The 27733-nt window shown below is 43.1% G+C and overlaps 2 protein-coding genes across 4 annotated transcripts in view; both read right to left on the reverse strand.

The window, feature by feature from the left end:
* Window positions 1-27733, reverse strand: part of NAA35 (N-alpha-acetyltransferase 35, NatC auxiliary subunit) — a 356679-nt gene that overhangs the window by 287675 nt on the left and 41271 nt on the right. For all 3 annotated transcript variants that reach the window (XM_033927824.1, XM_033927815.1, XM_033927834.1), the window contains exon 2: window positions 21663-21788. In XM_033927824.1, coding sequence (XP_033783715.1) covers window positions 21663-21783 — 121 coding nt within the window. In that variant the 5' untranslated portion in view covers window positions 21784-21788. The remainder of the gene's footprint in view (window positions 1-21662; window positions 21789-27733) is intronic.
* LOC117351935 (proteasome subunit alpha type-4-like) lies at window positions 9821-14603 on the reverse strand (the record flags this gene model as incomplete). The annotated part of the gene is made up of 2 exons (XM_033927838.1): window positions 13940-14603; window positions 9821-9846 (listed from the first exon to the last, which is right to left on the reverse strand). Coding segments are annotated over exons 1-2 (564 nt in total), but the record flags the coding sequence as incomplete, so codon positions are not given.

Here is a 27733-nt window from a genome sequence, read left to right on the forward strand (position 1 = left end):
ACGAGGCAAGTGCATGGTATCGAGGTACTCCTTGGAATATCGAGACCCAGCATCGAGAGTAATGTCCATGTCATCTGCCATCTGCCTGAGGAACGATGAAAAGGACAGTTGGTCCGCCGTCGCCGGTCTGCGAGACGGACTAGAAGAAGAAGAGGCTTCAGGCTCCAGAGAGGCCTGCGAGCAACAGGACGAGTAGAAAACCTCGGGGTCCTCGAATTCCGGCCCCGGAGGAGGAGACCCAGCCGAAGCAGCATACCCTAACCGAGGCAATTTCTTCTGAGGCGAGACGGTCGAGTGTCGAGAGGAATGCTTCGACGAATGTCTGGATCGATGCCCTCCTCGATGCCTGGAAGGGGATCGAGCCCGTCTGTGAGAAACTGGGTCAGACGCCTCCACGGAGCAGATCGGACTCGATGCGTCGATCGCAGAGGCAGAAGAGTCGGTGCCTCCCCCGACGACGCCCAGGCTTGATAGGGGGTTCGGAAGAACTCGTCCTGCTTCCTGCTATGCCCAGGACTGGGAGGCCCCGAAGGTGGACGCCATACTGAGTCATGGGGCGGAGTAACCGGTTCCAAGGGAGGCAGGTCACTAAACGAGGCTTTCCTCGAGGGGATGGGCTCCAAGGGAGGCATATCACTAAGGGAGGCCCTCCTCGAGGGAATCGGTTCCAAAGGAGGTACAGCACTAACGGAGGACCTCCTCGAGGACCCGGACACCGCTCGCCGCTCCTCCTCGCCGAGCAACGAGGTCGTGCGGCGAGGAGGAGGAGGGGGCGGTCCGCCCCTCGAAGCCGAAGCTGGGAGGTCACCCTGGATGGTGGCGATCAGCCGAGGCCCCATGGTCTGCATGAGTTCCACGAACTGATCCTCCAGAAGGGACCGCAACGAAGCCGATATGGAGGGATCCGCACCAAAAGGGGGCCCTTCCGCACGGTCTCCGCGCTCCTTCGGTGCTGCGTGCTTCTGCTTGCCAGTCTTCGGCAGCTTGAGCACCACCGGTGGAACTGTAGGGGTCGATACCTGCTCCGAGGAGACGGAGGAAGGTGCCGGCGCCGAAGTCGGGGCCGAAACCGGTGTGAACGATGCCGGTTTCAGGAGGCCCGAAGCAGCCGGGGAGGCAGAGGGCTTCACTGAAGGAGTCGAAGCACCCGTCGATGTTGAAGCTGCAGGATCCGACGAAGCTTCCATCTTGAACATGGACTCCCACAGTAGACAGCGGCGCTTAAACGCTCACGCCGTCAGAGTGGAGCAAGGCCGGCACGATGGTCTTCTCATCAATCCTCCCGGTAAGAGGTAAGGGTAGAGCCCGGGAGGAGCGTATCCAGAGGACTAACGAGTGGCTACATAGATGGTGCAGGGAGATGAACTTTGGATTTCTGGACCATGGAGAGGCACTGCAGGGACTTCAGGGACCAGACGGACTCCACCTGACCAGAAGAGGTAAGAACGTCTTCGGACGTCGACTAGCCCGCCTACTTCGAAGGGCTTTAAACTAGGTAAGTTGGGGGAGGGTATCCGTTCATTCTCTGGAGCAGTAAGTAACTATCCTGAGGAGGTGAGTCGCCACTCTGAGTCTGAGGTAAGTGCACACACTGTAAACAATACATCGGGGGTCACACTAACTCAGGCGGGAAACTCTATACAGGGACTTAGCAAACATAAGGTATGGAGAGCTATGTACGTCAATGCACACAGTTTGGGCAATAAAATTCTAGATTTAGAGACGGAAATAATGAACGCCGACCTAGACGTAGTGGCGATATCCGAAACTTGGTTCACGGACTCACACGGGTGGGATATGGTTATACCGGGTTACAACTTACTCCGTCGAGACAGGGAGGGCAAGTTAGGAGGAGGGGTAGCTCTATACACTAGAGAAGACATCAAAACTACCATAATCACAGATGTTAAGTATACCGGGGAATCCCTCTGGGTGAACCTGGCTAGAGGAAATGAAAAATGCCTGTATCTTGGTGTGATTTACAGACCTCCGAGACAACAGGTAGAAAAGGATATGGAATTAATCGAGGACATTGAAAACATCACCTTGCGTGGGGACACAATACTGTTAGGGGATTTTAATATGCCCGATACAGATTGGAATGCACTTACCGCACAAACTAGCGGCAGTAGAAGGTTGTTAACCTCCATAAAGGGTGCACAGCTCAAACAATTGGTATTGGAGCCCACTAGGGACCAGGCGTTACTAGACCTGGTACTCACCAACGGAGACAGCGTATCAGAAGTTTCGGTAGGTGATACGCTGGCCTCCAGCGACCATAACATGGTTTGGTTCAACCTTCGGAAGGGTTTCTCCAGATCGACCACAACAACAAAGGTCCTAAATTTTCGTGGCACTGACTTCAAACGCATGGGAGACTTCGTCCATCGGGCACTGCAAGACCATGCCGAAACCAATAATGTAGAGGCCATGTGGGCAAACCTGAAATCTACCCTACATGAAGCAATAAATCGCTATATAAAAACAACAAGCAAACGACGGAGGAATAACAGACCCCAGTGGTTCACTACAGAAATCTCGGACCTCGTTAAGAAAAAGAAAAAAGCATTTGTTTCCTACAAACATTCAGGAAGAGGAGCAGCAAAAGAAGACTATCTGGCCAAGTCCAAAGCTGTCAAAACGGCAGTCAGAGAGGCCAAGCTTCAGATAGAAGAGAATCTAGCAAAGGACATTAAGAAAAGGGATAAATCCTTTTTCAGGTACATCAATGATAGGAAAAGAAACACAAATGGGATAGTACGCCTTAGGAAAGCAGACGGGACTTATGCAGAATCAGATTCCGAAAAAGCCGAACTACTAAACGAATACTTCTGCTCAGTCTTTACCTGCGAGACGCCAGGGTCCGGTCCACAGTTGCAAGCAAGGCATAGCTCAGATGACCCGTTCTGGAATTTCGAGTTTACACCCAGCAGCGTCTACTGCGAACTATCAAGACTCAAAGTGAACAAAGCCATGGGACCGGACAATCTACACCCCAGGGTGCTTAGAGAGCTGTGTGATGTCCTGGCAGAGCCATTGTCTGTGATCTTCAATCTTTCCTTGAAGGCGGGAAAAGTCCCCTTGGACTGGAAAACAGCCAATGTAATCCCACTCCACAAAAAGGGCTGCAGGACAGAGGCTGAGAATTACAGACCGGTGAGTCTCACATCCATAGTGAGTAAACTCATGGAAACACTAATTAAGCATAAATTAGATACAATCCTAGATGAGAAGAATCTACGGGATCCCCGCCAACATGGATTTACCAGAGGCAGGTCCTGCCAATCCAATCTGATTAGTTTCTTTGACTGGATAACAAGGAAACTGGATGTGGGTGAGTCCCTGGACGTCGTTTACTTGGACTTTAGTAAAGCTTTTGATAGCGTTCCGCACCGCAGACTATTGAACAAGATGAAATCAATGGGACTGGGAGAGACGTTAACTACATGGGTCGGCGATTGGCTAAACAGTAGACTTCAGAGAGTGGTGGTAAATGGTGCCCCTTCAAAAACGTCGGAGGTGATCAGTGGAGTGCCTCAGGGCTCGGTCTTGGGCCCGATCCTCTTCAACATATTTGTGGGAGATCTGACTCAGGGGCTTCAGGGTAAAATCACATTATTCGCCGATGACGCCAAACTATGCAACATAGTAAGTGAGAACACTTTACCAGACAGTATGACGCAGGACCTACTTCTATTGGAACATTGGTCCTCGACTTGGCAGCTAAACTTCAATGCTAAAAAATGTAAGGTCATGCACCTCGGCAGCAGGAATCCATGCAAAACTTACACACTAAATGGTGAAACCTTAGTTAGGACCAAGGCGGAACGTGATTTGGGGGTGATCATTAGCGAAGACATGAAGACTGCCAATCAAGTGGAGAAGGCTTCATCAAAGGCAAGACAAATGATGGGATGCATCCGAAGAAGTTTTATCAGCCGGAAGCCCGAAGTTATAATGCCATTGTACAGATCCATGGTGAGGCCTCATCTGGAGTATTGTGTACAATTCTGGAGGCCACATTACCAAAAGGATGTGCTGAGAGTTGAGTCGGTTCAAAGAATGGCCACCAAAATGGTCTCGGGACTCAAGGACCTCCCGTATGAAGAAAGGCTGAATAAATTGCAGCTATATTCACTTGAAGAACGTAGAGAGAGAGGAGACATGATAGAGACGTTTAAATATATCACCGGCCGTATTGAGGTGGAGGATGATATCTTCTTTTTTAAAGGCCCCTCTGCCACAAGAGGCCATTCGCTGAAAATCAGGGGTGGGAAATTTCATGGCGACACCAGGAAGTTCTTCTTCACCGAAAGGGTGGTCGATCGTTGGAATGAACTTCCACCTCAGGTGATTCAGGCCAGCAGCGTGAAGGATTTTAAAAGGAAATGGGATACACATGTGGGATCTCTAGGGGGGTAAATTCAAGGGGGTAGGGTTGTTGGAGTGGGCAGACTTGATGGGCTGTGGCCCTTTTCTGCCGTCATCTTCTATGTTTCTATGTTTCTATGATTTCGGGAAGTGATCCGGTCCCAGACACTGTAAGCAGCGTCGATGAGGGTCCGTGAGCGAAATCGCGCGCTGGCACTTGCTATACTTTTTAAAACCAGTAATCGGCCGGGACATAGGCCGGAAAAGCTCCGCCGCAAGGTCGAAGGCGCGGGGCCCCAGCCACGCGGCCGACCCGGTATCGGAAGGAAAAATTTTTTTTTTTTTTGAAAAAAGAAATCAAAGAAAGAAATAAATGCACAGGAGAGCCAAAAGAACTCAACCCGCGGCAAAACAGAAGGCAAAAAAAGAGATTCAATGGGTGCAAATTGAAGATAGACTTCTCAGCTCCGCGGAAGAAAAAGAACTGAGGAGACACGCCCGGACCGTCGGGCGGGAAGGCACTGGCGCATGCGCGGTGCGGGCATCTCGAAACTTCTGAGTTTCTTCAAGCAAGACATGCTTGCAAGATGTCCGTATCGGGGCTCTGTCGGATGACATCACCCACTAGTGAGAATACCTGCCTGCTTGTCCTGGGATAATGCTCTTTTCTTTCAGCTTCCTCTCCCCCTAGTCAGCCTCCTGGAAAAATTCTACCTTAACTTCTTCATGTCCCCCAGCAAGATTCCCCGATTTGTTCTGTCCTTCCTATCGGGACACAGATGCTCATGCTAATTCCTTCCATTTAGAATTATGCAGAAACCTTGAAATCCTCACTATCAGGGCTAGAACCTGCTCAGATGCTGAAGCAATTTAAATGTATCACCATCTGGATCCTCCTTAATAGACATTCTGGGATTACCGTATTTTCACTCATATACCGCGCACCCGTGTAAAACACGCACACGGGTATAGCACGCGGGGAACAGAAATTTATGTAATAAAATTTTAATATAGTGCGCACACGCGTATACTGCGCATGCTAAAACCTCCTCCCGCCTACTCCGAATCGGCACCCTTCCCCACGCTCGCGTCACCCCCCCTCCCCCTCTGATCCGAGATAATCTGATCCGGCATTCCCCCTGCGAACTGGCATCCTTCCCCCCCGCTCACGTCACCCCCCTCCCCCTCTGATCCGGCATTCCCCCTGTGAACCGGCATCCTCCCCCCCGCTTGCGTCACCCCACCTCCCCCGCGATCCTACATCCCCCCCAGCACCGCAAAGACAAGAAGAACAGTTGGTAATGGAACCCACGCAGGATGGGGTCATACTGGACTTAATGCTTACAAATGGGGAAAGTGTTTCTGATGTTACAGTGGATGAACATCTGGCATCCAGTGATCACTGCATGGTACAGTTTAATATTGAGATATTAACAGAGAGAGCTCATTCAAAGGTAAAGGTTCTAGACTTATAAAAAAAATGAACTTTACATTACATTACATTGGTGTCTTCCATCCCACCAATACCTTTCAGTTCTAGGCAGTTTACAAAAGAATTGGCCTGGGCATTCCCAGGGAGATTACAAGGTTGATAGTTGGAAAATGCATTAGGATCTGGGGAGTAGGGAAGGTTAAGAACATAAGAATAGCCTTACTGGGTCAGACCAATGGTCCATCAAACCCAGTAGCCCGTTCTCATGGTAGCCAATCCAGGTCACTAGTACCTAGCCAAAACCCAACGTGTAGCAATATTCCATGCTACCAATACAGGGCAAGCAGTGGCTTCCCCCATGTCTTTCTCCTTTTTTTTTTTTTTTTTTTTAATTCTTTATTCATTTTAAAACTGACAAACAAGTGATTAATATTAAAACATTACATTACTAATAAAATATACAGCACTTGACATTCTTATACATATAATCCATTAAAGTAGAAATTATAACCCTTCCCCCCACCCAACAATTCTTCAACAGAAATCCAATATTAAAAAAAATATTAATCATCCAATTTTTCCCCCTCCCCCCAATAAAATACATGTATCCATCAGAAAGGAAAACAATGTTCATTCATTACAATAATTCTCTAATGGCCCCCAGATCTTTATAAAGTTGTTATAATTACCTTTCTGTACAGCAATTGCTCTTTCCATTTTAAAAATGTGACAAAGTGAATTCCACCAAAAAGAATAATTAAGATTTGTATAATTTTTCCAATTAGCCGTAATGTGCTGAATTGCCACCCCTGTCATTATTAATAGAAGTTTGTTATTATAAGATGAAATTTGACTTTTTTTCCTCATAGCCATGGAATTGCTAATTATTGGAATTGCTAATATATCTCAATGTTTTCCATGTATCTGATAAAATTCTGTTCTCCTTATATCTTCTAGGTATTTTAATACTGGGCACATGAACCAAATTTAAGGGAAACAAGAGAAACCATTCTAAATAGAGCCAATCCGGTGCATTCTCAAAGAGTTCTGGGAGGATCCAATACATACCTTGACGTAAAATATAGGCTTGATGATACCTATAAAAATTAGGAAAATTTACCCCACCCTCCTCAATTAGCCTTTGAAGAGATACTAAAGCAATTCTATGCATTTTACCTTGCCAAAGAAATTTCATAAGGATACCGTTAAGTTTTTTATAAAAGGACCCATGAAAAAAGATTGGTATCATACTCATTTGATAACAAACCACAGGTAATATCATCATTTTAATAGTTTGAACTCTCCCCCACCAAGAAATATATAATGGATTCCATTGCTCACACAACTCTGTAACTCTTTTTAATAAAAGTTTTTCATTCTCTTAAAATGTATCGTCTAAATTATTTTTAATCATAATACCTAAGTACTTTAAGCCATCTTCTTTCCATACAAATGGAAAAGAATCAAATAATCCTTTAGAACAATACACATTTAAAGGAAGAATTTCAGACTTACTCCAATTTATTTTGTAACCTGAAAATTTTCCAAATGTATCAATCAATTCTAGCAAACATGGAATAGTAGTTTCTGGATTTCTCAAATAGAGCAGAATATCATCTGCATATGCTGAAACTTTATATTCCTAATCAGAATGAGGAATACCCTGTATCCCCTTTGCTTGATGAATGGCTAATAACAAGGGATCTAATACAACATCAAACAACAAAGGAGATAAAGGACAGCCTTGTCTAACTCCCCTCTGCAAATTAAATTTCTCTTGACAAATTATTATTAATATTCAATCTTGCAGAAGGGGAGTTATACAATGATTTAACCATTCGTATAAATCCAGGACCTATACCAAACCAATCTAATGCTTGATACATAAAATTCCATTCAACTCTATAAAAAGCTTTCTCTGCATCCAAAGATACAGAAAAAGCCAGATCATTTATATTTTTGGTTAAATTTAGCATATGGAACGCTAATCTAGAGTTATTAGATGAATGTCTTTTAGCAACAAATCCTGTTTGGTGCATATCAATAATATAAGGGAGAGCCTTGGCTAAGCGCAAAGCCAATATCTTAGCCAAAAGTTTACCATCTACATTTATTAAAGAGATAGGCCTGTAGTTTGAAACCAAAGTAGGATCTCTATTTGGCTTAGGCAAAACAATAGTTAATGATTCAGCCATAGTACCTATAATACAACCCTTAGTAAGTTGTGACTGATATAAATTTAACAAATTAGGTAAAAGAAGAATTTGGAATGCTCTATAAAATTCTACTATAAAACCATCACCACCTGGAGCGGATCCAAGAGATTTCAACGCTGTTTCTAATTCTTTTAGAGATATCAGCATTTCTAAACTTCTTTTTATATGAACCGGAACCTTAGGTCCAATAATTAAATTTAAAAATTCTAATACATACTTTTCCCTGTCCACATAAGGCTCGGAAGAATACAGATCTTTATAAAAAGTTAGAAATTGATTTAATATTTTCCCAATCTAATTTTGTATAACTCCTTTATCAACCTTAATTGCCATGTTATTTGCTTTAAGATAGCTTGCCAATAGTCTTCCCGCCTTATTAGAATTTCCATAATACAATGTTTGTTTGGAGAAAATATCTTTCCTAATTAATTTTGAAGATAATTCACCTTTTATTTTTAAAAGATCCTGCAATGTATTATTGTTCCCATTTGTTAATCAATTTAGATTCCAAAATTTTCATTTCTTTTTCCAATTCTGAAAATTGCTTTTTAAATTGTTTTCTAATATAAGCAGAATATGAAATGATAGAGCCTCTCATTGTAGCCTTAAAGGCATTCCATAAATTTTCCATAGAAATATCCTCTGATAAATTAAACAGAAAAAATTCACTAATTTGTGATTTACAATCCTCGATAAATTTTGTACCTGCAAGCATTGTATTATCAAATCTCCAAAAAGGTCTATTATATTCCTGTTGATCTATTTGAAGTTCAATCCATATACCCGCATGATCAGATAAAATGATTGAATCTATGGAAGCTTTAAGCACTTGTTGAACTAATTTAGTTGAAATAAAAATATAATCTATTCTGGAAAAAGACTTTTGAATCTGTGAACAAAAAGAAAAGTCTTGTTCATTAAAATGAAGAATACGCCAAATATCTTTTAAATCACATGAATGAGCCAAATTATCTAACCCAGTGTTTTTCAACCTTTTTTGGGCAAAGGCACACTTGTTTCATGAAAAAAATCACGAGGCACACCACCATTAGAAAATGTTAAAAAATTTAACTCTCTGCCTATATTGACTATATATAAAGTAATTCTCTTGAATAGGAATCAAATAAACACAAAGAAAGTATTTTATAATTACTTTATTACGAAATAAAAATTATAAAAATTATAAAATACTTTATTCAGTGCGAAACCTGGGCCTGTTTGGCTGAACACAAAGCTGATATTCTGGCTGGAATCGAAGAAAGACACACACGTAGCTCTTCGTCAACAGCTCTCAGTCTCTCTCTGTATTTGGTTTTTATAGCATACAAAAATAGACAAATATACCCTCCATCCTTTTTATTAAACCACAATAGCAGTTTTTAGCGCAGGGAGCTGCGCTGAATGTCCAGTGCTGCTCTTGACGCTCATAGGCTCCCTGCACTAAAAACCACTATTGCGGTTTAGTAAAAAGTGACCATATTGTAAAATATAGACAGCAGATATAAATTCAGAACTGTGCATAGTAAGTGAAGGGAAGTTTTCATCTCTGGGAATTTACCCAGTTAACTATTAAGTTATTTGGGCAAATTCCTTTGAAAACTGTGGTAATACTGCCTCCACTTTGCTAAATTTAAAATAAAATCATTTTTTCCTACCTTGTCTGGTGATTTCTGGTTGCACTTTCTTCTTCTGACTGTGCATCCAATCTTTCTTCCCTTCTATCAGCCTGTATGCTTTCTCTCCTCCACACCTCATTCCCTCCCCCAACTTTTTCTTCCTCTCTCCCTGACCTTTCTTTCTTTTTTTCTGTTTCTCTTCTTTCCTTCTGTTTCCCTGCCTGCCCCCTTTCTTTCTTTCTCCCTGCCGTTCCCCAAGCCACTGCCACTGCCGCTGCCATCGGGGAACAGGACCCACCAATGGATAACAGGCCCCAAAGCCGACGCAGACGCATGCTCTCCCTGACATCAATTCTGCAATCGGAGAGGAAGTTCTGCCCAGCCAGGCAGCGATTGGCTGGCCCGAACTTCCTCTCAGACTGCAGAATTGACGTCGGGGAGAAGAAGACTTATCGGCTCGATAGATTAGATCGCCAAGACAAAGTGAGTCCTGGGTGATCGACTCACTTTGCCTTGGCGAGCTACTGGCGCCCCTGCCTCGGGCCCCCTGTCAGCTCTGGGCCCGGCGGCCCTGCGGCACACCAGGCAACATCTCGCGGCACACTAGTGTGCCGCGGAACAGCGGTTGAAAAACACTGATCTAACCCTAAAGATTTTATATTTTTACATGGCTTTTTATCTAATAATGGATCCATAACAGCGTTAAAATCTCCAGCCACAACTAATTTAGAAGCAGCCAGTGGGAGCAACAATCTCTGCAATGTTTTAAAAAATTCCTGTTGATTCGAATTAGGGGCATACACATTAAACAAAGTCAAAGTAGTATTTCCCATACTCATTTCTACGTGTACCCATCTGCCTTGAGGATCTGAACTTACCAAATGAAAAGTGGCATTACATTTTTTATTAATAAGTATAGCCACACCTGCTTTTTTCCCAACGGCAGGAGCATAAAAACAATGCTTCACCCATCCCCCTTCCAATTTCTTAGATTCTGTCAAATTAAGATGGGTGGTCTCCAGTGTTCCCTCTAAGCGGGCGGGTGTTGTGAGCAAACTTTTTTCACTGTGAGCTAAAAATATCGGGCGCCAGCAAGTTATGAGCCAAATAAATATGTTGCTTTCTACCACAGAACTTCCTTACGTTTGTATGGAATCTATCCCCTTTCAACTTTAGAGAGTGCCCTCTCGTTCTCCCTGCCTTAGCTACTAAGTCTATTCCCTTCAGTACCTTGAATGTTTCTATCATGTCCCCTCTCAATCTCCTCTGCTCAAGGGAGAAGAGGCCCAGTTTCTCTAATCTTTCGCTGTACGGCAACTCCTCCAGCCCCTTAACCATTTTAGTTGCTCTTCTCTGGATCCTTTCGAGTAGTACCGTGTCCTTCTTAAAGTACCAGTGCTGGACGCAGTACTCCAGGTGAGGGCGTACCATGGCCCGGTACAGCAGCATGATAACCTTCTCTGTCTCTTCAGTCCAGCATCTGCCCCTTCCATTCACTGTCTGTCTTTCCCTGCCATCTCTCCTCCTGCCCCCCCCCACCCCCCAATTTGGTCTAGCATCCATCATCTTCCTTCTGTTCCCCTCATGGTCTGGCATCTCTATCCTTCCCTCCCCCCTGTGGTTTTTAGCATATCTCTCTTCTCATTTCCTCCACTCAGATCTGATCATTCTCTGCTCTCTCTTCCCTTTTCTTCTCTGGTCTTCCTTCTCTATTTTCTGCCTCCATCTAAATTAAATTCTTTCTTACTATTTAGTCCCGTTTCCCTCTTTTCACTGTGTCTACACACAGCTTGTCACCCCTTTCCCTCACCCCTCCATTATCTTACTATTTTCTTCCCCCTTTATTTATCTCCTCCTTCCATCCAGTATGTGTTCTTTCCCCACTTCCATTCAGCATCTGCTCTCCCTTCTCAACTGACATCCATCTGCCTTCTGCTCTCTCTCCCTTCTTCTCACTTCCATCATCTGTCCCCTTCTCTCTCTCTCTCATCTCCTCCATTCCATCATCTGCCCCTTCTCTCTCTCTCTCTCTCTCCCCCCCCCCCAACTTCCATCATCTGCCCCCCTTCCCCTCACCTTTGTGGGTCACTTTCTTTCCCCTGAGGGTGGCTCATGTCACAGGGGAAGCTTTGGCCGAGCAGAACCGCTTGATTGACAGTGGAACTTACTTGATTGATGTCGATGCTGGGGCCCGTTGCCGTTTGAAGGAAAAAAAAAAAGGTGGAAAAAAGGAACCTGTAAAGGCGAGAGGAAGGGAAACCTCCAGGACAGCTGCTTTTTGCCCTCCTTCAGCGGCCCAAGAGTTCAGACCAGCAGCGGCAGCTCTGTATGCTTTTAACTTCGGCACAGAGCTGCCCCTAATCAATAGTTTAGCGCGGTTTCATGAGGCAGCCTCGGGGCCTTTGATAGCCGGCCCGCTTCGATGATGCGATGTGGGCCGGCCTAGCAAAGGCCCCGAGGCTGCCTTATGAAACCACGCTAAACTATTGATTAGGGGCAGCTCTGTGCCGAAGTTAAAAGCAAACAGAGCTGCCGCTGCTGGTCTGGAGGTGCGGAGACAAGGCAGGAGGCAAACGTGGTGGAAGGCAGGAGTCCCGGCGAAGGCAGGAGTCCCGGCACAGCGACTGCAACAGGAAGTTGCAAGTCAGCTGACGCCGGCCTTTCGTTGCGGCGGGGACCGAATCCTTCGCGGACCGGCAAGATTTTGTTTGCGGACCGGCGGTTGAAGAACTGTGCTCTACACTGTGTGCGCTGTGACGAGAAACTTGTGCGCTGCGAGGTAATATTTTGTGCGCGTGCGCACGTCAACGCAGCTTAGCGGGAACACTGGTGGTCTCTTGTATGTAACAAACATCCGCATTCTGCTTTTTCAGAAAAGATAACACTTTTTTTCTTTTGATCTGGTGATTTAGGCTATTCACACTGAGTGAAAAATTTTTTAAAGCCATCATAATATATAAAACTAAAGTGATTCTTTAAAGACAAGTAATCAAAAAAATTATAAGTTTCCAAAATGAACACCATTTTCCTGAAAAGTCTCATAAACCATAACCTGTTTCCAAATTAATCTTCCTAAACTCTCCCTTCCCTCAACCCCCATCCCCCCAAAACAATCCATTTCTTCCCACTCAACCTTCCCAAACCTATAAAACCCTCCCTACTCCCTCCCAACACCCCCCCACACACACACACTGACTGTACTAGAACACACATTGAGGTAAGCAAACACTAAAGCCCTCCCCCCGGCAACTCAAACTCACTTTATTATATTATAATTTCTTAAGATTATTATAAATAATATAAACATTCTTAATTTGCAAAATTTATTTTTTTTAAATTCATATACACCCCCTTAATCATTATACAAAAATCCTCCCATTTACCCTATAAGAAAACAGACAGCCCAAATATCTTTAATTTATCAAATCACAAATTCATCTGAACAAGATAATCACCCTAACTGTAAATCCCTAATATGCAAATTAATCTTAAAATTATACAAATTACAGATAAAATTACTTGCCCTTGAATCCCGGAATGGTGGTCTCCATCACGGAGGAGGTCGTGATGGAGACCACCATTCCGGGATTCAAGGGCAAGTTGGATGCACACCTTCTCGCAAATCACATTGAGGGATACGAGTAAACAAGGTTTCTCTACAGGGAACACCTGGCTTGGCCTCCGCGGGTGCGGGTCGCCGGACTGGATGGACCTAGGGTCTGATCCGGCGAAGCCATTTCTTATGTTCTTAAAATACTATACCCCAGAAACAATAAATATTAAAAATAAACTCCATTAATTAAAGTAAAAAATATCAATTATATCATCCAGTAAAAATTTTTTAGTCTCATAAGAAAATAAAACCTCCCATATAACAATAATTTATCAAATCAGAAATCCATCTAAAACAAAGGTAGCACCCTATCCTTTAAAAATCTCTAATATATAAATTTATTAAAATTATACAAATTTATTGTTAAGAAAAGGATCTTTCAAACTTAAAAGAATAAAATATACAAATAAATGCAAGTTGACTGCTGAGAGACAATACACTTATAAATAAAAACAAAAATTTTAACATAAGTAACTAGCCACCAAAAAGAAAAATCTTCAGTACATTTGATAAAATATGCCATTCCACATGAGCCTTCCGGTATTAAATTGATCCATTCAAAAAACTGTATCAACTCTCTATGCTTTACTCTTTCGTTATTCCAACTTTTCATTCTCCCATTAGTCCACCGGCACTCAATAGGCTATTTGTTCAACACTCCAACTATTTCTTCAACTTCTAATTTTGATATTCTCTCGTTTGAATTTTGCTTCTTCTTCCTCATGCTTCTTTATTAATTCTTCTACCTCCTTTTGATTCAGAACCCTTATTGTTGTCATTCCATTTTCTCTAGTCAGTATTGCAATTTCAACTTTCTCTGCAGACCGTTTGCTGACATCCATGTCCTTGTTTAGCACTTTAACAGCACAAGTAAAAGCTGACTTTAAGCTCATTTCTCCTTCTTTGTAATCTTGTTTCAACACGGACATAGCTGCAGCACTGTTGTTTCCAATGCAAGTGACATTCCACCCTCCATAATTTCCACTAGGGTCATTCTGATACAACTGAAAGCCATAATGATTATCCCAACCAATGTAAAAAAGGGACACACCAAAAGGACTCTCTCCCCCAAACTGTGTATAAACTTGCTTGATAACACACAGGCAAGTAACCAATTGTTCACAAAGTATAGACACCTGAGACTGCAGAAGATACCTTTGAGCAAACAATCTTAGTTCATTTGTCAATACATTGGCATCTGAAGTTATATCTGCACCACTGCCAGCCATATCCAATTAAGATTATAGATCTTCTCTGAAAAGAAAACTGAATCAAGGAACCTTGAGGATGTTTCGCCTCTCTGCCACTATCAAAACATCATCATTTGCTAAAATTCCAAGGCAGGTACCTGCATGTCCAATAGGCGACCTTCAGAAGAAAATATAGTGGTCCTTGAGTCACATTTTCCTGGTACTTTATTAACTTGTCAATCTCCACTAAAATTATACAATGTTTTCTTATGTGGCCGCACAAAAAGTCCAAGCTTGTGTATAATTGATCTGCTGGAACTGGGCAGTTCTACCCCAGAGCATTCCCTCTGTCTTTGCTTCTAACCTGGGTTCAGGATCCCCAGATTTTGCTGTTGCTCCTCTTTCCCCAAGATTTCTTGCTCATTCTTTTTGAAAGGGACAACTTTGATATTCTCTCTTCTCTTAGGGGAATACGCTGCCATACTTTTGCTGAATGCCACGCACATCTCACACAGGGTTCAAATATGTTGCGATTACAGTACTGTACACAATAGCATGTCTTGGTAATCAGAGACAAATGGCATACTTGAAGTGGCTTGAAACTTGAAAAAAAATATATTCATTGATATTATAAATAAATTACCACTGGACTTCTGTAAAATTGAATTCTATGAACTTCATCATCAGCTCATATAAGCCCAAGAATTAAAATGCTTCCTTCACACAATAAAAAAAACTTACAGCATTTTTCAATAAAGAGAAAACCTTATAAAATATATCCAAGTTTTAACATAACTGCTATTCTTTTTATCATTCTTATCTCCACAAAACTCCATATATTAAATAGACATAGGCTCTGCATTCAACAAGAATTCTTTTAGTTTTTCTGGATCTTGAAAATACATGGATTTATTCCCATTAGAGACTCTCATGGTGGATGGATAATAAAGACCATATGTGAAACTCTTCTCTTTCAGTTGTTGTCTCAGCAGAAGGAACTGTTTCCTTATATTTGCTGTTGATTTTGCAAAATCAGGAACCATCAACAACTTGGAGCCTTTATAATTCAAATTTTTATTAGCTTTGGCCAATTTTAAAATTTTTAAAGCATGTTGAAAACGTAGAACTTTAAAAATCAATGGTCTTGGACCAGACTGATTAGCTGAGCGTTTTACAGGGATTCTGTGTGCCCATTCTATTTCTAACTGCCATTTAGAATTTAACTGAAGCAGCTTAGGCATTAATGTCTCCAGAAATTGTACTGCATCTCCACCTTCCAAATTCTCAGCTAAACCCAGAAGTCTTATATTTTTTCTCTTTCCTCTATTCTCCATATCAATAAGTTGATTTTTCAGTAACTCCACAGCCTGTCTCTCAGTTTCACATTTTTTTGTTATAGCTTCCACCTGCTCAACTCTATCTTCAATCAGCAGCATTCTCTGATTCACTATCTGCATCTGTTGTTTTAGGCTGACAACTTCCTCCTTTACCTCCATGTCTTTCTCAATAACGGACTATGGACTTTTCCTCCAGGAACTTGTCCAAACCTTTCTTAAAACTAGCTACACTATCCACTCTTACCACAATCCTCTGGCAATGCATTCCAGAGCTTAACTATTCTCTGAGTGAAAAAATATTTCCCCCTATTAGTTTTAAAGGTATTTCCCTGTAACTTCATTAAGTGTCTCCTAGTCTTTGTAATTTTTTACGGAGTGAAAAATCGATCCACTTGTACCCATTCTACTCCACTCAGGATTTTGTAGACTTCAATTATATCTCCCGTCAGCTGTCTTTTTTCCAAGCTGAAGAGCCCTAACTGTTTGTCTTTCCTAATATGAGAGGAGTTTCATCCCCTTTACCATCTTGGTCGGTCTTCTTTTAACCTTTTCTAGCACCACTATATCTTTCTTGAGATAAGGAGACCAGAATTTAACGCAGTACTCCAGATGAGGTCGCACCATGGAACAATACAGGGGCATTATAACATTTTTAGTTTTGTTAACCATCCCTTTTTTAATAATTCCCAGCATCCTGTTTGCTTTTTTGGCCACCGCCGCATATTGGGCAGAAGGTTTCATCGTATTGTCTACAATGACACCCAGATCCTTTTCTTGGGCACTAACCCCCAAGGTAGACCCTAGCATCCAGTAATTGTGATTCAGGTTATTCTTCCCAATGTGCATTACTTTGCATTTGTCCACATTAAATTTCATTTAACACTTGGACGCCCAGTCTTCCAATTTCCTAAGGTCCGCCTGCAATTTTTCACAATCCACATGCGTTTTAACGACTTTGAACAGTTTAGTGTCATCTGTAAATTTAATCACCACACTCGCCGTTCCAATTTTCAGATATTTTATAAGTAAGTTAAATAGCACCGGTCCCAGTACAGACTCCTGCGACACTCCACTGTTTACTCTCCTCCATTGAGAAAAATGACCATTTAATCCTACCCTCACATTATCTATCCGATAACCAATTCCTAATCCACAACTGAACTTTGCCACCTATTCCATGACTCTAATTTTCTCAAGAGCCTCTCGTGATTACGAAGAGGTAAATTTTCCCAATTTTTATAGGTATCATCAAGCCTATATTATGCGCCAAGGTATATACTGGGTCCTCCCAGAGCCCATTGATAATATCCCGGATTGGATATGGTTGGAATGGCGACTTATGTTTCCTCTGCGACTTTGCCATGTTCTTAGTATCAAGATGCCTAGGCTATATAAAGAAAACAGAATATTAGTTGATACATGGAAAACCTTAAGATATGTAAATAATCTAACACCTATTCCAATTCATAAATCAACAAATCAAACTATTTGGCTAAACTCCAAGATTCAAATTGGAGGTTTTAAGATCATCTGGAAGCATTGGATGATGGCAGGTATATGTACATTAGAAGATGTTTTGTCGAATGGTAAGTTGCTTGAGTTTTCACAGTTGCAACATAAATTTGATTTTAGTAAATCACAAAGTTTTAGATGGTTGCAACTGAAGCAGGCCATTCAGGTAGGGTTCTCTGAATGGAAAAATCTCACTAGTCAATATAGCTTGGAATTCTTATGCTTTCAGGTGGACTTTCTGGGGCACCAGGCCGCACAGTGGTATAAATTAATATCTGGATATATGATTAAAAAATCAAAAACTGGTCTTCGGGACATTTGGAGCATTGAGATTAAGCATCAAATTACTGCGTCTCAATGGTCACGAATTTAATGAGATGTACAGTATCTGCATCTATGAGACAAACTTGGTTTTTTTCTGTTACATAGAGCTTTCTGGACCCCTGTTCGTTTACAAAAATTAGATAGCTCTAAGTCTAATAGATGTTGGCATTTCATCTCGAAGCTGGGACTTTAGATCATTTATTATTCTATTGTCCATGTATTTTAGCTTTTTGGAAATCAATTTGGGGCCAAATAAATAGGTTGTTAGAAAATCCGGTAGCCTTGACATATGATACTATTTTATTTGGCATGTCAATGAAAGCGAAAAGTCAGATTTTTTCAAAAACAATAAGCTTCTACTTATTCTGACTGGAATTGCCATTCAACATATTACATTCAATTGGAAAAATCAGAGTAGATTAAATTACAGTTTTTGGTGGAGTTCTGTATGTCATATCTATAAAATGGAAAAAACGTTAGCCACACAGAGAGGATATTTTGGTAAATTTCGAGATGTTTGGGGACCATTAACAGACTTTTGTAATGAGTAGTAAACATTTTCCCTTCATAAGATAATTGAAATGAGGGGATAATGATGGGTGGGAGGGATGATTTTTTGATATATTAATAGAATGTATATTGTATAATATAATATAATATAAATGAATATTTTTGATGTGATAGGGATGGGAGGGGAGGTTAACTTTCATGAATGTCAGTTGATGATAATAATAGTAATGCAAGTGATGTTTTTTTTTTCAATTCAAATGTTATTTCTTGATACACTTGATGTAAGTTGTAAAATGAATAAAAATTATAAAAAAAAAAAAAGCCTCTCGTGAGAAACTTTATCAAAAGCTTTCTGAAAATGTAGATATACTATATCAACCGGGTCACCTTTATCCACATGTTTATTCACACCTTCAAAGAAGTCAAGCAAATTTGTGAGGCAAGATCTCCCTCAGCTGAACCCATGCTGACTCCATCTCATTAAATCATGTTTGTCTACGTGTTCCACAATTTTATTTTTTATAATCGTTTCTACTATTTTGCCCAGCACCGAAATAAGGCTTACCAGTCTGTAATTTCCCGGATCTCCCCCTGGAGCCCTTTTAAAAATCGGCGTAACATTGGCCACCCTCTAATCTTCAGGTACTACAGACGATTTTAGCGACAGGTTACAGATCACTAACAGCAGGTCAGCAATTTCATGTATACCATCCGGTCCTGGCGATTTATCACTTTTTAACTTGTCGATTTGGCTCAGTACATCTTCCAGATTCACCGAGATTTCTTTCAGTTCCTCTGCTTCATCATCCTTGAAAACCATTTCCGGTTCAGGTTTAGTTAGATCAATTGACAAATTTTTTGAATAGCATAGTTTTTAATTCTTTCTTGAAGGTTTTGTAGTTGGGCATTGTGGTCATCAGTTTGGAGAGGTGGTGATCTAGTCTTGCTGCTTGGATTGCTAATAGTCTGTCATATAGTTTTTTTGCTTTGTATGCCTTTGACTGGGGGTGGGTGGGTAAAGTTTGCCTTTGTTCTCCTTGGTCTGGATGTGTTGGTCCTGATTAGGCGATTGTTTAGATAGCTTGGTCCATGTCCATTCAGGGCTTTGTACAGGGTGCAGTAGAATTTGTATTGTAGGCATGCTTGTACTGGAAGCCAGTGTGAGTCTTGGAACACAGAGGAAATGTGGTCGTATTTCTTCAGTGAGTATATCAGTCTGAGAGCTGTATTTTGTACTGTTTGTAGTTGTTTTAATATGTTGGCAGGGCATGACAGGTAAAGGATGTTACAGTATTCCAGGAGTCTGAAGATTAGGGACTCGACCAGGAGTCTGAATTGTTCGGAAGGGGCATTATGTCAAGGAATTGTTATCTGGATGGGAACATCTGGAAGGAGTAGAAATGCAGTGGGCAAAAGCAAAGATACGAAAGGAAGAAAAAATAGCTGATACTGTAAAACGGGGAGGCAAAACATTTTTTAGATATATCAGTAATAGGAAGAATTGTAAAAGTGGTATTGTGAGAGTCAAAAGTGAAAAGGAGAAATATGTACACGCTGATAAAGAAAAGGCTGAATTGCTTAACAAATATTTCTGTTCTGTGTTCATGGCTGAAGCACCGGGAGCGGGACTGCAGAAGACAAACACGAATTGGGATGGAGTAGTGGTAGACCCTGATCGATTTTCAGAGGATTGTGTTTCTGAGGAGATAGCTAAATTAAAGGTAGACAAAGCGATGGGGGCCGGATGGTGTACATCCAAGTGTGCTGAAGGAAGGTTCTGGTGGCTCCGCTGACTGCCCCATCCCTGCAAACTCTGTCCACATCTGCATAAGCCTCAAACACTTTAAAATCATAATTGTGCAATAAAGGCAGAGCTTACAAGAATGAGGCAGGGACAGCGACAAAACTCACGGGGACGGGACAGGGAAATTGAGTTCCTGCAGGGATGGGGAACAGTCTCCCAGATGTGGTGGTGGAGACAAGAGACTGACTGAATTCAAGAAAGCATTGAATAGGCACTTGAGATCTCTTAGACTAAAGAGGAAGAGATAATGGTTACTGCAGATGGGCAGATTGGATAGGCCATTTGGCCTTTATCTGCCTTCATGTTTCTATCCCTCCCTCCCTCCCATCCCCCTGAACAGCATCCTTCCATTCCTCCTATCCCCCTGTACAGCACTTCCTGATCGACATCCCCTACCTCCCATCATGAAGTCTCAACTTTTGGGCCTCCTAAAGCAGCAGCAGCTGCTGTGAACCTGCTTGTGACCAGGCCAGCAGCAGCAGCTGTGAACCAGCTTGTGGCCTGCCCACCAGAGCTTCCCTCTGCCGCATCAATCATGTCATCAATGACACAGTGGAGGGAAATTGCCAGCGGGGCAGGCCAGGAGTAGCTTTGTTCACTGCCTGCCTCCTCCACCACCACCACTACTGCTGCTGCTTTAGGAAACCCAGACGTATTTCAGGAGACTCGGGACTCACTGAATAGGCGAGTCTGATTTTTTAAGAAAACAAATTGATTCAAATCAGTGAATTGGGCAGCACTAGCTGTTACCGATCCTCATAGCAGTCACTAAGAACTCTATGCAAATGCATTAGAAGGAACTCATTAGTATTTAAATAAGCTCTCCTTGTGAAGCACAAAAAGGAACGCCCTGCCCTTCTACAGGGCAAAATTTTCTGGCAGATCTGGACCTGCTGGTAGCTGCTGTGTGTTGTGTGAGTGTATGTCCTGTGCCTATGCATGGGGGACACAGACAGACAACAAAATAGCTGTGTCTTTTATTTTAACATTTTTTTTAACCTTCTAAACAGCTTCTCCCTTGCCACAATCGGCTGAGCAACACCAAAGCCATGATCACCTGAGCTGGCAGGGGAGAAGAAAAGAGTCGCGATCAGCTGATCGCAGGCAGGGGAAAGAGCTGGCTTTTATGTAGTGGGACAAAGAAGGGATAAGAACTGTGCCTCCCTTTGCTCATCTGAGCAGGTGCCAGGCATAGTTCCTCCCCCTTTTATCAAGGCAGCTCTGCATAAATAGTATGCATATAAATTTGCATGCTATTTGTGCTGAGCATCACTCAATAAAACAAAATCTCGATCCCAACACATTTTTTATTAGCATGTTGTCAAAGCTTTCAGCATTGGGGCCTAATTGGGTGAAGGACAAAACCTCTAGTAAAACTGCTAGAAGTTTATTTAAAATTTTGCCAGGAACTAAAATACTAAAATAGCACTGCATGCTACACATACCTCTTAACATATGCCAGTGAATTAACATTTAATTCAACAAAACAGCATTTTTTCAGTTCTAGGGGACTTTGTACAGAGTGCTTTAATTTTAACACATGATTAGTACATCATCCCCTTAATTAAATCCCTCATTTACAATAAATTATAGCAGAAAAAAACTATTTAAATTCAAATTCCAATGTCAACATATTTAATATACAGTTACTAAACCACAACCTATGTACAGTGTATTAGATCTTAAAAACGTGCAGACTGGTGCTTTATTCTAAGGCCTATCTTCAGGCTTCATTACCTCTGCAGGCCTCTTTGAAATCTTGAGTAATATCTATCCAGCTTGAATTGCTCTTTTCCATTTTATTAGGTATAGGAAGTTCCCATCCTGAATCATCCTCCACTGAGGCTTTCATGACCATGGCACCTGGAAGTCAAAGGTATTACAAACCAATGAGGGCTGTTCTGAAGAAAACTGCATCCAAGAAAGAAAAAAACAGCTAGTAAAAGAAGGGATATTGGGTCACCATTACCAAGCCTATTCATATTTCTAGGCCAAAACATAGATGTCTACCATAAATTATATTAATCCATACAAATGGCTAATCGGGGAGACGTCATGACACCCAACTCCTTCCTCTTTTTTTGAACGAGCTGGGCGCATCTCTCAGTCTCGCGGCCATTTTACAGAGAGCCATCGCTGCTGGTGGAGATTTATTCAAGTGTTCTGGGGAAAGCAATGCTGAGCTTATTATAGTGATACCTCTCCCCTGATGTAGCCCTTTTTGGGGCAAAACAGATGCATTTTCTGTCGGGAACATTAGAAAACATATTTCATTGTTCTAAGGCACCAGATGAAAAGTTTACCTGAGTGAAGAGAAACATTCCTGGAGATAAGTTTTTGTTCTTTTTGAATTTTGAACTAATGTTTCACCTCTAGTTGTAGTCATTACCAATTTGTTTTATACAAAATTAACCACTTACCGTATTTTCACGTAGATAACGCGCACCCGTGTAAAACGCGCACACGGGTATAGCGCGCGAAAAACACAAATCTATGTACAGAAATTTTTATATACCGCGCACACCCGTATACCGCGCATGCTGCCCGACTCTCCTCTGGCCACCCCGACTCTCCTTTCGCCCGCCCCGACTCTCCTCTCCCCCTTGAAGTCCTGTCCCCACCCTGAAAGCCTGATGCCCCCACCCTGACGTCCGATTCACCCCCCCCCCACAGGACCGCTCGCACCCCCACCGCGAAGGACCGCTCGCACGCACCTGCACCCCGAAGGACTGCTCGCACGCACTCCCACCCGAACCCGCACCCCCACCCTGAAGGACCGCTCGCACCCCCACAGGCTCTCGACCCCCCCCCCCCCCATCATGTAGAAGCTCCTACCGGTGTCCTGCTGCTTCCTCTTGGCGGTCCCGACTCCTCGACACGATCGGTGCAAGAGGGAGCTCAAGCCCTCTTGCCCCAGCCAACCGCGGCACCCCCGACACGATCGGGGTAAGAGGGAGCTAAAGCCCTCTTGCCCCAGCCAACCGTGGCACCCCTGACACGATCGGGGCAAGAGGGAGCTCAAGCCCTCTTGCCCCCCCCCGACTCCCCGACACGATCGGGGCAAGAGGGAGCTCAAGCCCTCTTGCCCCAGCCAACCGCGGCACACCCGACACGATCGGGGCAAGAGGGAGCTCAAGCCCTCTTGCCCCCCCGACACAATCGGAGCAAAAGGGAGCCCAAGCCCTCTTGCCCCACCGACTCCCCAACTATATCGGGGCAGGAGGGAGCCCAAGTCCTTCTGGCCCTGGCGACCCCCCCCCCCCGCTAGTTGTTCGGGCCAGGAGGGAGCCCAAACCCTCCTGGCCACGCGACCCCCCTACCCCACCCCGCACTACATTACGGGCAGGAGGGATCCCAGGCCCTCCTGCCCTCGACGCAAACCCCCCTCCCAACGACTGCCCCCCCAAGAACCTCCGACCGCCCCCCCCAGCCGACCCGCGACCCCCTTGGCCGACCCCCACCCCCCTTCCCCGTACCTTTGTGTAGTTGGCCAGACAGACGGGAGCCAAACCTGCCTGTCCAGCAGGCAGCCAACGACAGAATGAGGCCGGATTGGCCCATCCGTTCCAAAGCTCCGCCTACTGGTGGGGCCTAAGGCGCCTGGGCCAATCAGAATAGGCCCGGGAGCCTTAGGTCCCTCCTGGGGGCGGGGCCTTGGGCACATGGTCGGGTTGGGCCCATGTGCCTCAGGCCCTGCCCCCAGGTGGGACCTAAGACTCCCGGGCCTATTCTGATTGGCCCAGGCTCCTTAGGCCCCACCAGTAGGCGGAGCTTTGGGACGGATGGGCCAATCCGGCCTCATTCTGTCGTTGGCTGCCTGCCGGATAGGCAGGTTTGGCTCCCGTCTGTCTGGCCAACTACACAAAGGTACGGGGAAGGGGGGTGGGGGGTCGGCCAAGGGGGTCGCGGGTCGGCTGGGGGGGTGCGGTCAGAGGTTCTTGGGGGGGCAGTCGTTGGGAGGGGGGTTTGCGTCGAGGGCAGGAGGGCCTGGGATCCCTCCTGCCCGTAATGTAGTGCGGGGTGGGGTAGGGGGGTCGCGTGGCCAGGAGAGTTTTGCATCTTGGATAGATGCATTGGTCTATGAAGCTGACAGTAAATGATTAGGTAAGCTGGGAAACTATTAAAAGTAATTAATTTAAGATGTGTTTAGGCATTTGGTTGTTTTAAAGTCTTAGCAAAGTAGGGTTGGAAATTAGTTATTTATCTTTTTCCCTCTTAGGGATAGGTAGCCTTGAAAAAACTCTAAGGTGAAATATGTTGGTACAAAAATCCCTAAACGAAAGACCACAAAGCTAAGAACTGTACTTTAATACCTTTAAGTTAAATTACATTACATTACATTAGTGATTTCTATTTCGCCATTACCTTGCGGTTCAAGGTGGATTATAAAAGGAGTTATCTGGCCATTTCTAGAGGAATTGAAGAGTAGAGCGAGTTACTTCAGAGAACTGGGATGAGTCTTGCGGTGTTAGTTTGTCTTCAAGGATTTTTTGAATAGGATGGTTTTTATTTCTGTTCTGAACGATTTGTAGTCTGGAGTCGTTACCAGTAAATTGGAGAGTTGGTAGTCTAGTTTGGCTGCTTGTGTGGCTAGAAGGCCATCATACAGTTTTTTTCGTTTGACGCCTCTGATTGGGGGATGCATGAACAGTTTGTGGGTTCTCCTATGTCTGGTTGAGGTAGTTTGGATTAGGCGGTTGTTTAGGTGGGCTGGGCTGTCACCGTTTATGGTTTTAAATAGTAGGCAGTAGAATTTGAATTGTACTCTTGCTTGTATTGGGAGCCTGTGTGAGTAGAGGTATGCCGCTGTGATGTGGTCGCCTTTCCTCAGTGAATAGATAAGTCTTAGCGCTGTGTTTTCAACTGCTTGTAGTTGTTTTATCATAGTTGCGGGGCAGGGGAGGTAGAGTATGTTGCAGTAGTCTAGAAGACCTAGGACTAGGTACTGGACCAATTGGAATTGTGTTCTGTCGAAGAATTTTCGAACTTGCCTTAAGTTTCTCATGACTGCGAATGATTTTTGTATTATTTTGTTGATTTGTGGTTGCATGGTACAGCATCTGTCTATTGTCGTTCCTAGAAGTTTTAGAGTGGGTTGTATGGGGTATGTGATTGAGTTTATTACTAGATTTGTTATGGTTGGGGTTTTATTATTTTCAAGAAGAATGAATTTTGTCTTGTCTGGGTTCAGTTTCAGTTTATGATTTTTCATCCATGTTGCTAATAATTCAAGTAGAAAGTAATATTCACTTAATTACTAAAGATCCAGTGACGAGTGGACACATTAAGCTTTAGGCAGTGAGAGGTTATTGAGCCCAAAGTGATATCGCTAAGGATCTGTGGAAAAGTATTCTAATGAGGAGTGTGACAGGATGCACAAGAATTACGTTCATCTAACAGTGGAATATAAGAGCTTCCTCATTCAAGCACATTTAGAAAGATAAGTGTGATTAGCTAATTGAATTGTATATCACTGCATTATTTAAAGACATAATAGATGTCTGTCAAAAGCATCAAAAGTAAAATATATTTCATTTGATTTTAGAATTTTTTTTTTAATTATTGCTATTTTTGCTTATTATGGATGTCTTTTTAAGTTCATTATGCATGTTTTTCTATCAGTGACTTACATAAGAATAGCCACTCTGCATCAGACCAATGGTCCATCAAGCCCAGTCTCCTGTTTCCAACAGTGGCCAATCCAGGTCATAGTACCTGGCAGAAACCCAAATACAGTGGTACCTTGGTTTACGAGCATAATTTGTTCCAGAAGCATGCTCGTAATCCAAAGTACTCTTATATCAAAGCAACTTTTCCCATAGGCCATAATAGCAATGCTGACAATTCGTTCCACAACCCAAAAGGTGCCAAGGAACTGGGAGGAAGTGGCGAAGGGTGGGTGTGTACCTGCCGAGTGCTGCTGCGCCACCTCAAGGAAAATCGAGAACTAAGGTATCTCACAGGAAACGCACGACCTATGTTCGGTGGGAAGGCACTCGCGCATGCACAGTGCAGCACTCGCAAACTCTTTGAAAGTTCTTCAAGGAAGTCTGCTTGCGAGACCGTGGGGCTCCGTGGATGACGTCACCTACATGTTGAGAATATGCTGCCTGCTTGTCCTGGGATAACCAACTGATTTCTAGGCGGTTTACATCAAAGAAGACTGGACAATCAGTGAAATACAAGATGATAGGGAAATACAAAATATTTCTGATAAGTACAAATATTCTTTAAGAAAATACTATGCAAACTTTTAATTATAACAGTTCATAATAACGTAATCACTCTAAGAAATTAATTTTTCAAACAATGTCGTTTTGATCAATTTCTGAAAAATACTGTAGGACAACATAGCTTGACAAATACACCTACCCAACCAAGACTGCTGTTATCTGCTTAGAACACAAAGGTCCTATCCAGGAAAGTCTTGTATTTACAACCATTAATTTTTGGGTAAGCAAATAACTGTTGACTTCTAGTTTTTCTCGTCGGATTATACCATATAAAATGTGATAAAAGATAAGTTGGAGACAGTCCCCAAATCAACTTGAAACAAATACAAGAAAACTTAAACAACACTCGTGCCTCCACCGGCAGCCAGTGCAACAATTGGTAATAAGGACTAACATGATCATTCTTCTTTAAACCAAAAATCAGCTGACAGCTGTATTCTGAATTCTCCTCAATTTTCTTAATAGTTTCTTAGAGGCACCTAAATAAATAATATTGCAGTAATCTAATATGGATAAAACTAATGCCTGCACCAATAATCTAAAAGATAGTGGATCAAAATATTTTTTTGTAGTCTTTAACTTCCATAGTACAAAAAAAATCATTGTTTTATCACTAACTCAGTATGTTCTATCATGGTTAAATGGCGATCTAGTGCGACTCGCAATATTTTAATAGATTTTGAAATTGGGTAGTCATAACCATTTAAATGAAGCGATGATTTGGTTATTTTATCATTTGGGCTGGATAAAAAAAGTTTAGTCTTTTCTGTATTAAGTTTCAATTTGAAACTAATTGTCCATTGCTCTATCAAAGTCATGATGGAAGATATTTGTTTTAAAATATCAGAAGTAAAATCATTTAAAGGAATTAAAATAGAAATATCATCCGCATATATGTAAAATTTAAATTCAAGCTCTGCAGTAAGGCCCGGATTCTGTATAGGACGGACCAGGAGAGGCGTCCAATACAGAATCGGGCCTACACTAAACCCCGATTCTGTAACCAGCGACCATGTTACAGACGTCAGTTACAGAATTGGGTTAGAGTAGACGCGGCCGCTATACTTATCGCGGCAAGGGATCTCTCTGCCGCTATAAGTATAGCGGCCGTGGCCGCCTGTCCGATTGCCGGCAGGAGGGTGCCCAATCCCTCCTGATGGAAGATGCCCCCCCTCCGCACCCCCCCCCCGCACTAACAGCCCCCAAACTTCCCCCCCACCAAACTAACCTTCAATTGTTGGCCAGACGGGTCTTGCCCGTCCAGCCGGTAGGCCCGCCTCGTCGAAATGAGGCTGGCCCGCCCCTTCCCGAGAAGCCTAAGGCCTGATTGGCCCAGGCTCTAGAAGCCTGGACCAATCAGGCCTTAGGCATTGCGGGTCCGCCCATCCCCACTAAGCCTAAGGCTTGATAAAGACCCGAATGGTCCAGCTAGTCTGCCCAACCTGATTCAATCTAAAAGTTTGTTGGGTTTTTTTTTATTCTTCTCCTTAGCTATTTCTGGGCAAGAATCTAAAGCTCTGCCCGGTACTGTTTTTAGGTTCCAACTACTGAAGTCTCCGTCAAAGCTCACTCCAG

The sequence above is a fragment of the Geotrypetes seraphini genome, chromosome 1, assembly GCF_902459505.1.
Source record: "Geotrypetes seraphini chromosome 1, aGeoSer1.1, whole genome shotgun sequence".
Taxonomy (NCBI): Eukaryota; Metazoa; Chordata; class Amphibia; order Gymnophiona; family Dermophiidae; genus Geotrypetes; species Geotrypetes seraphini.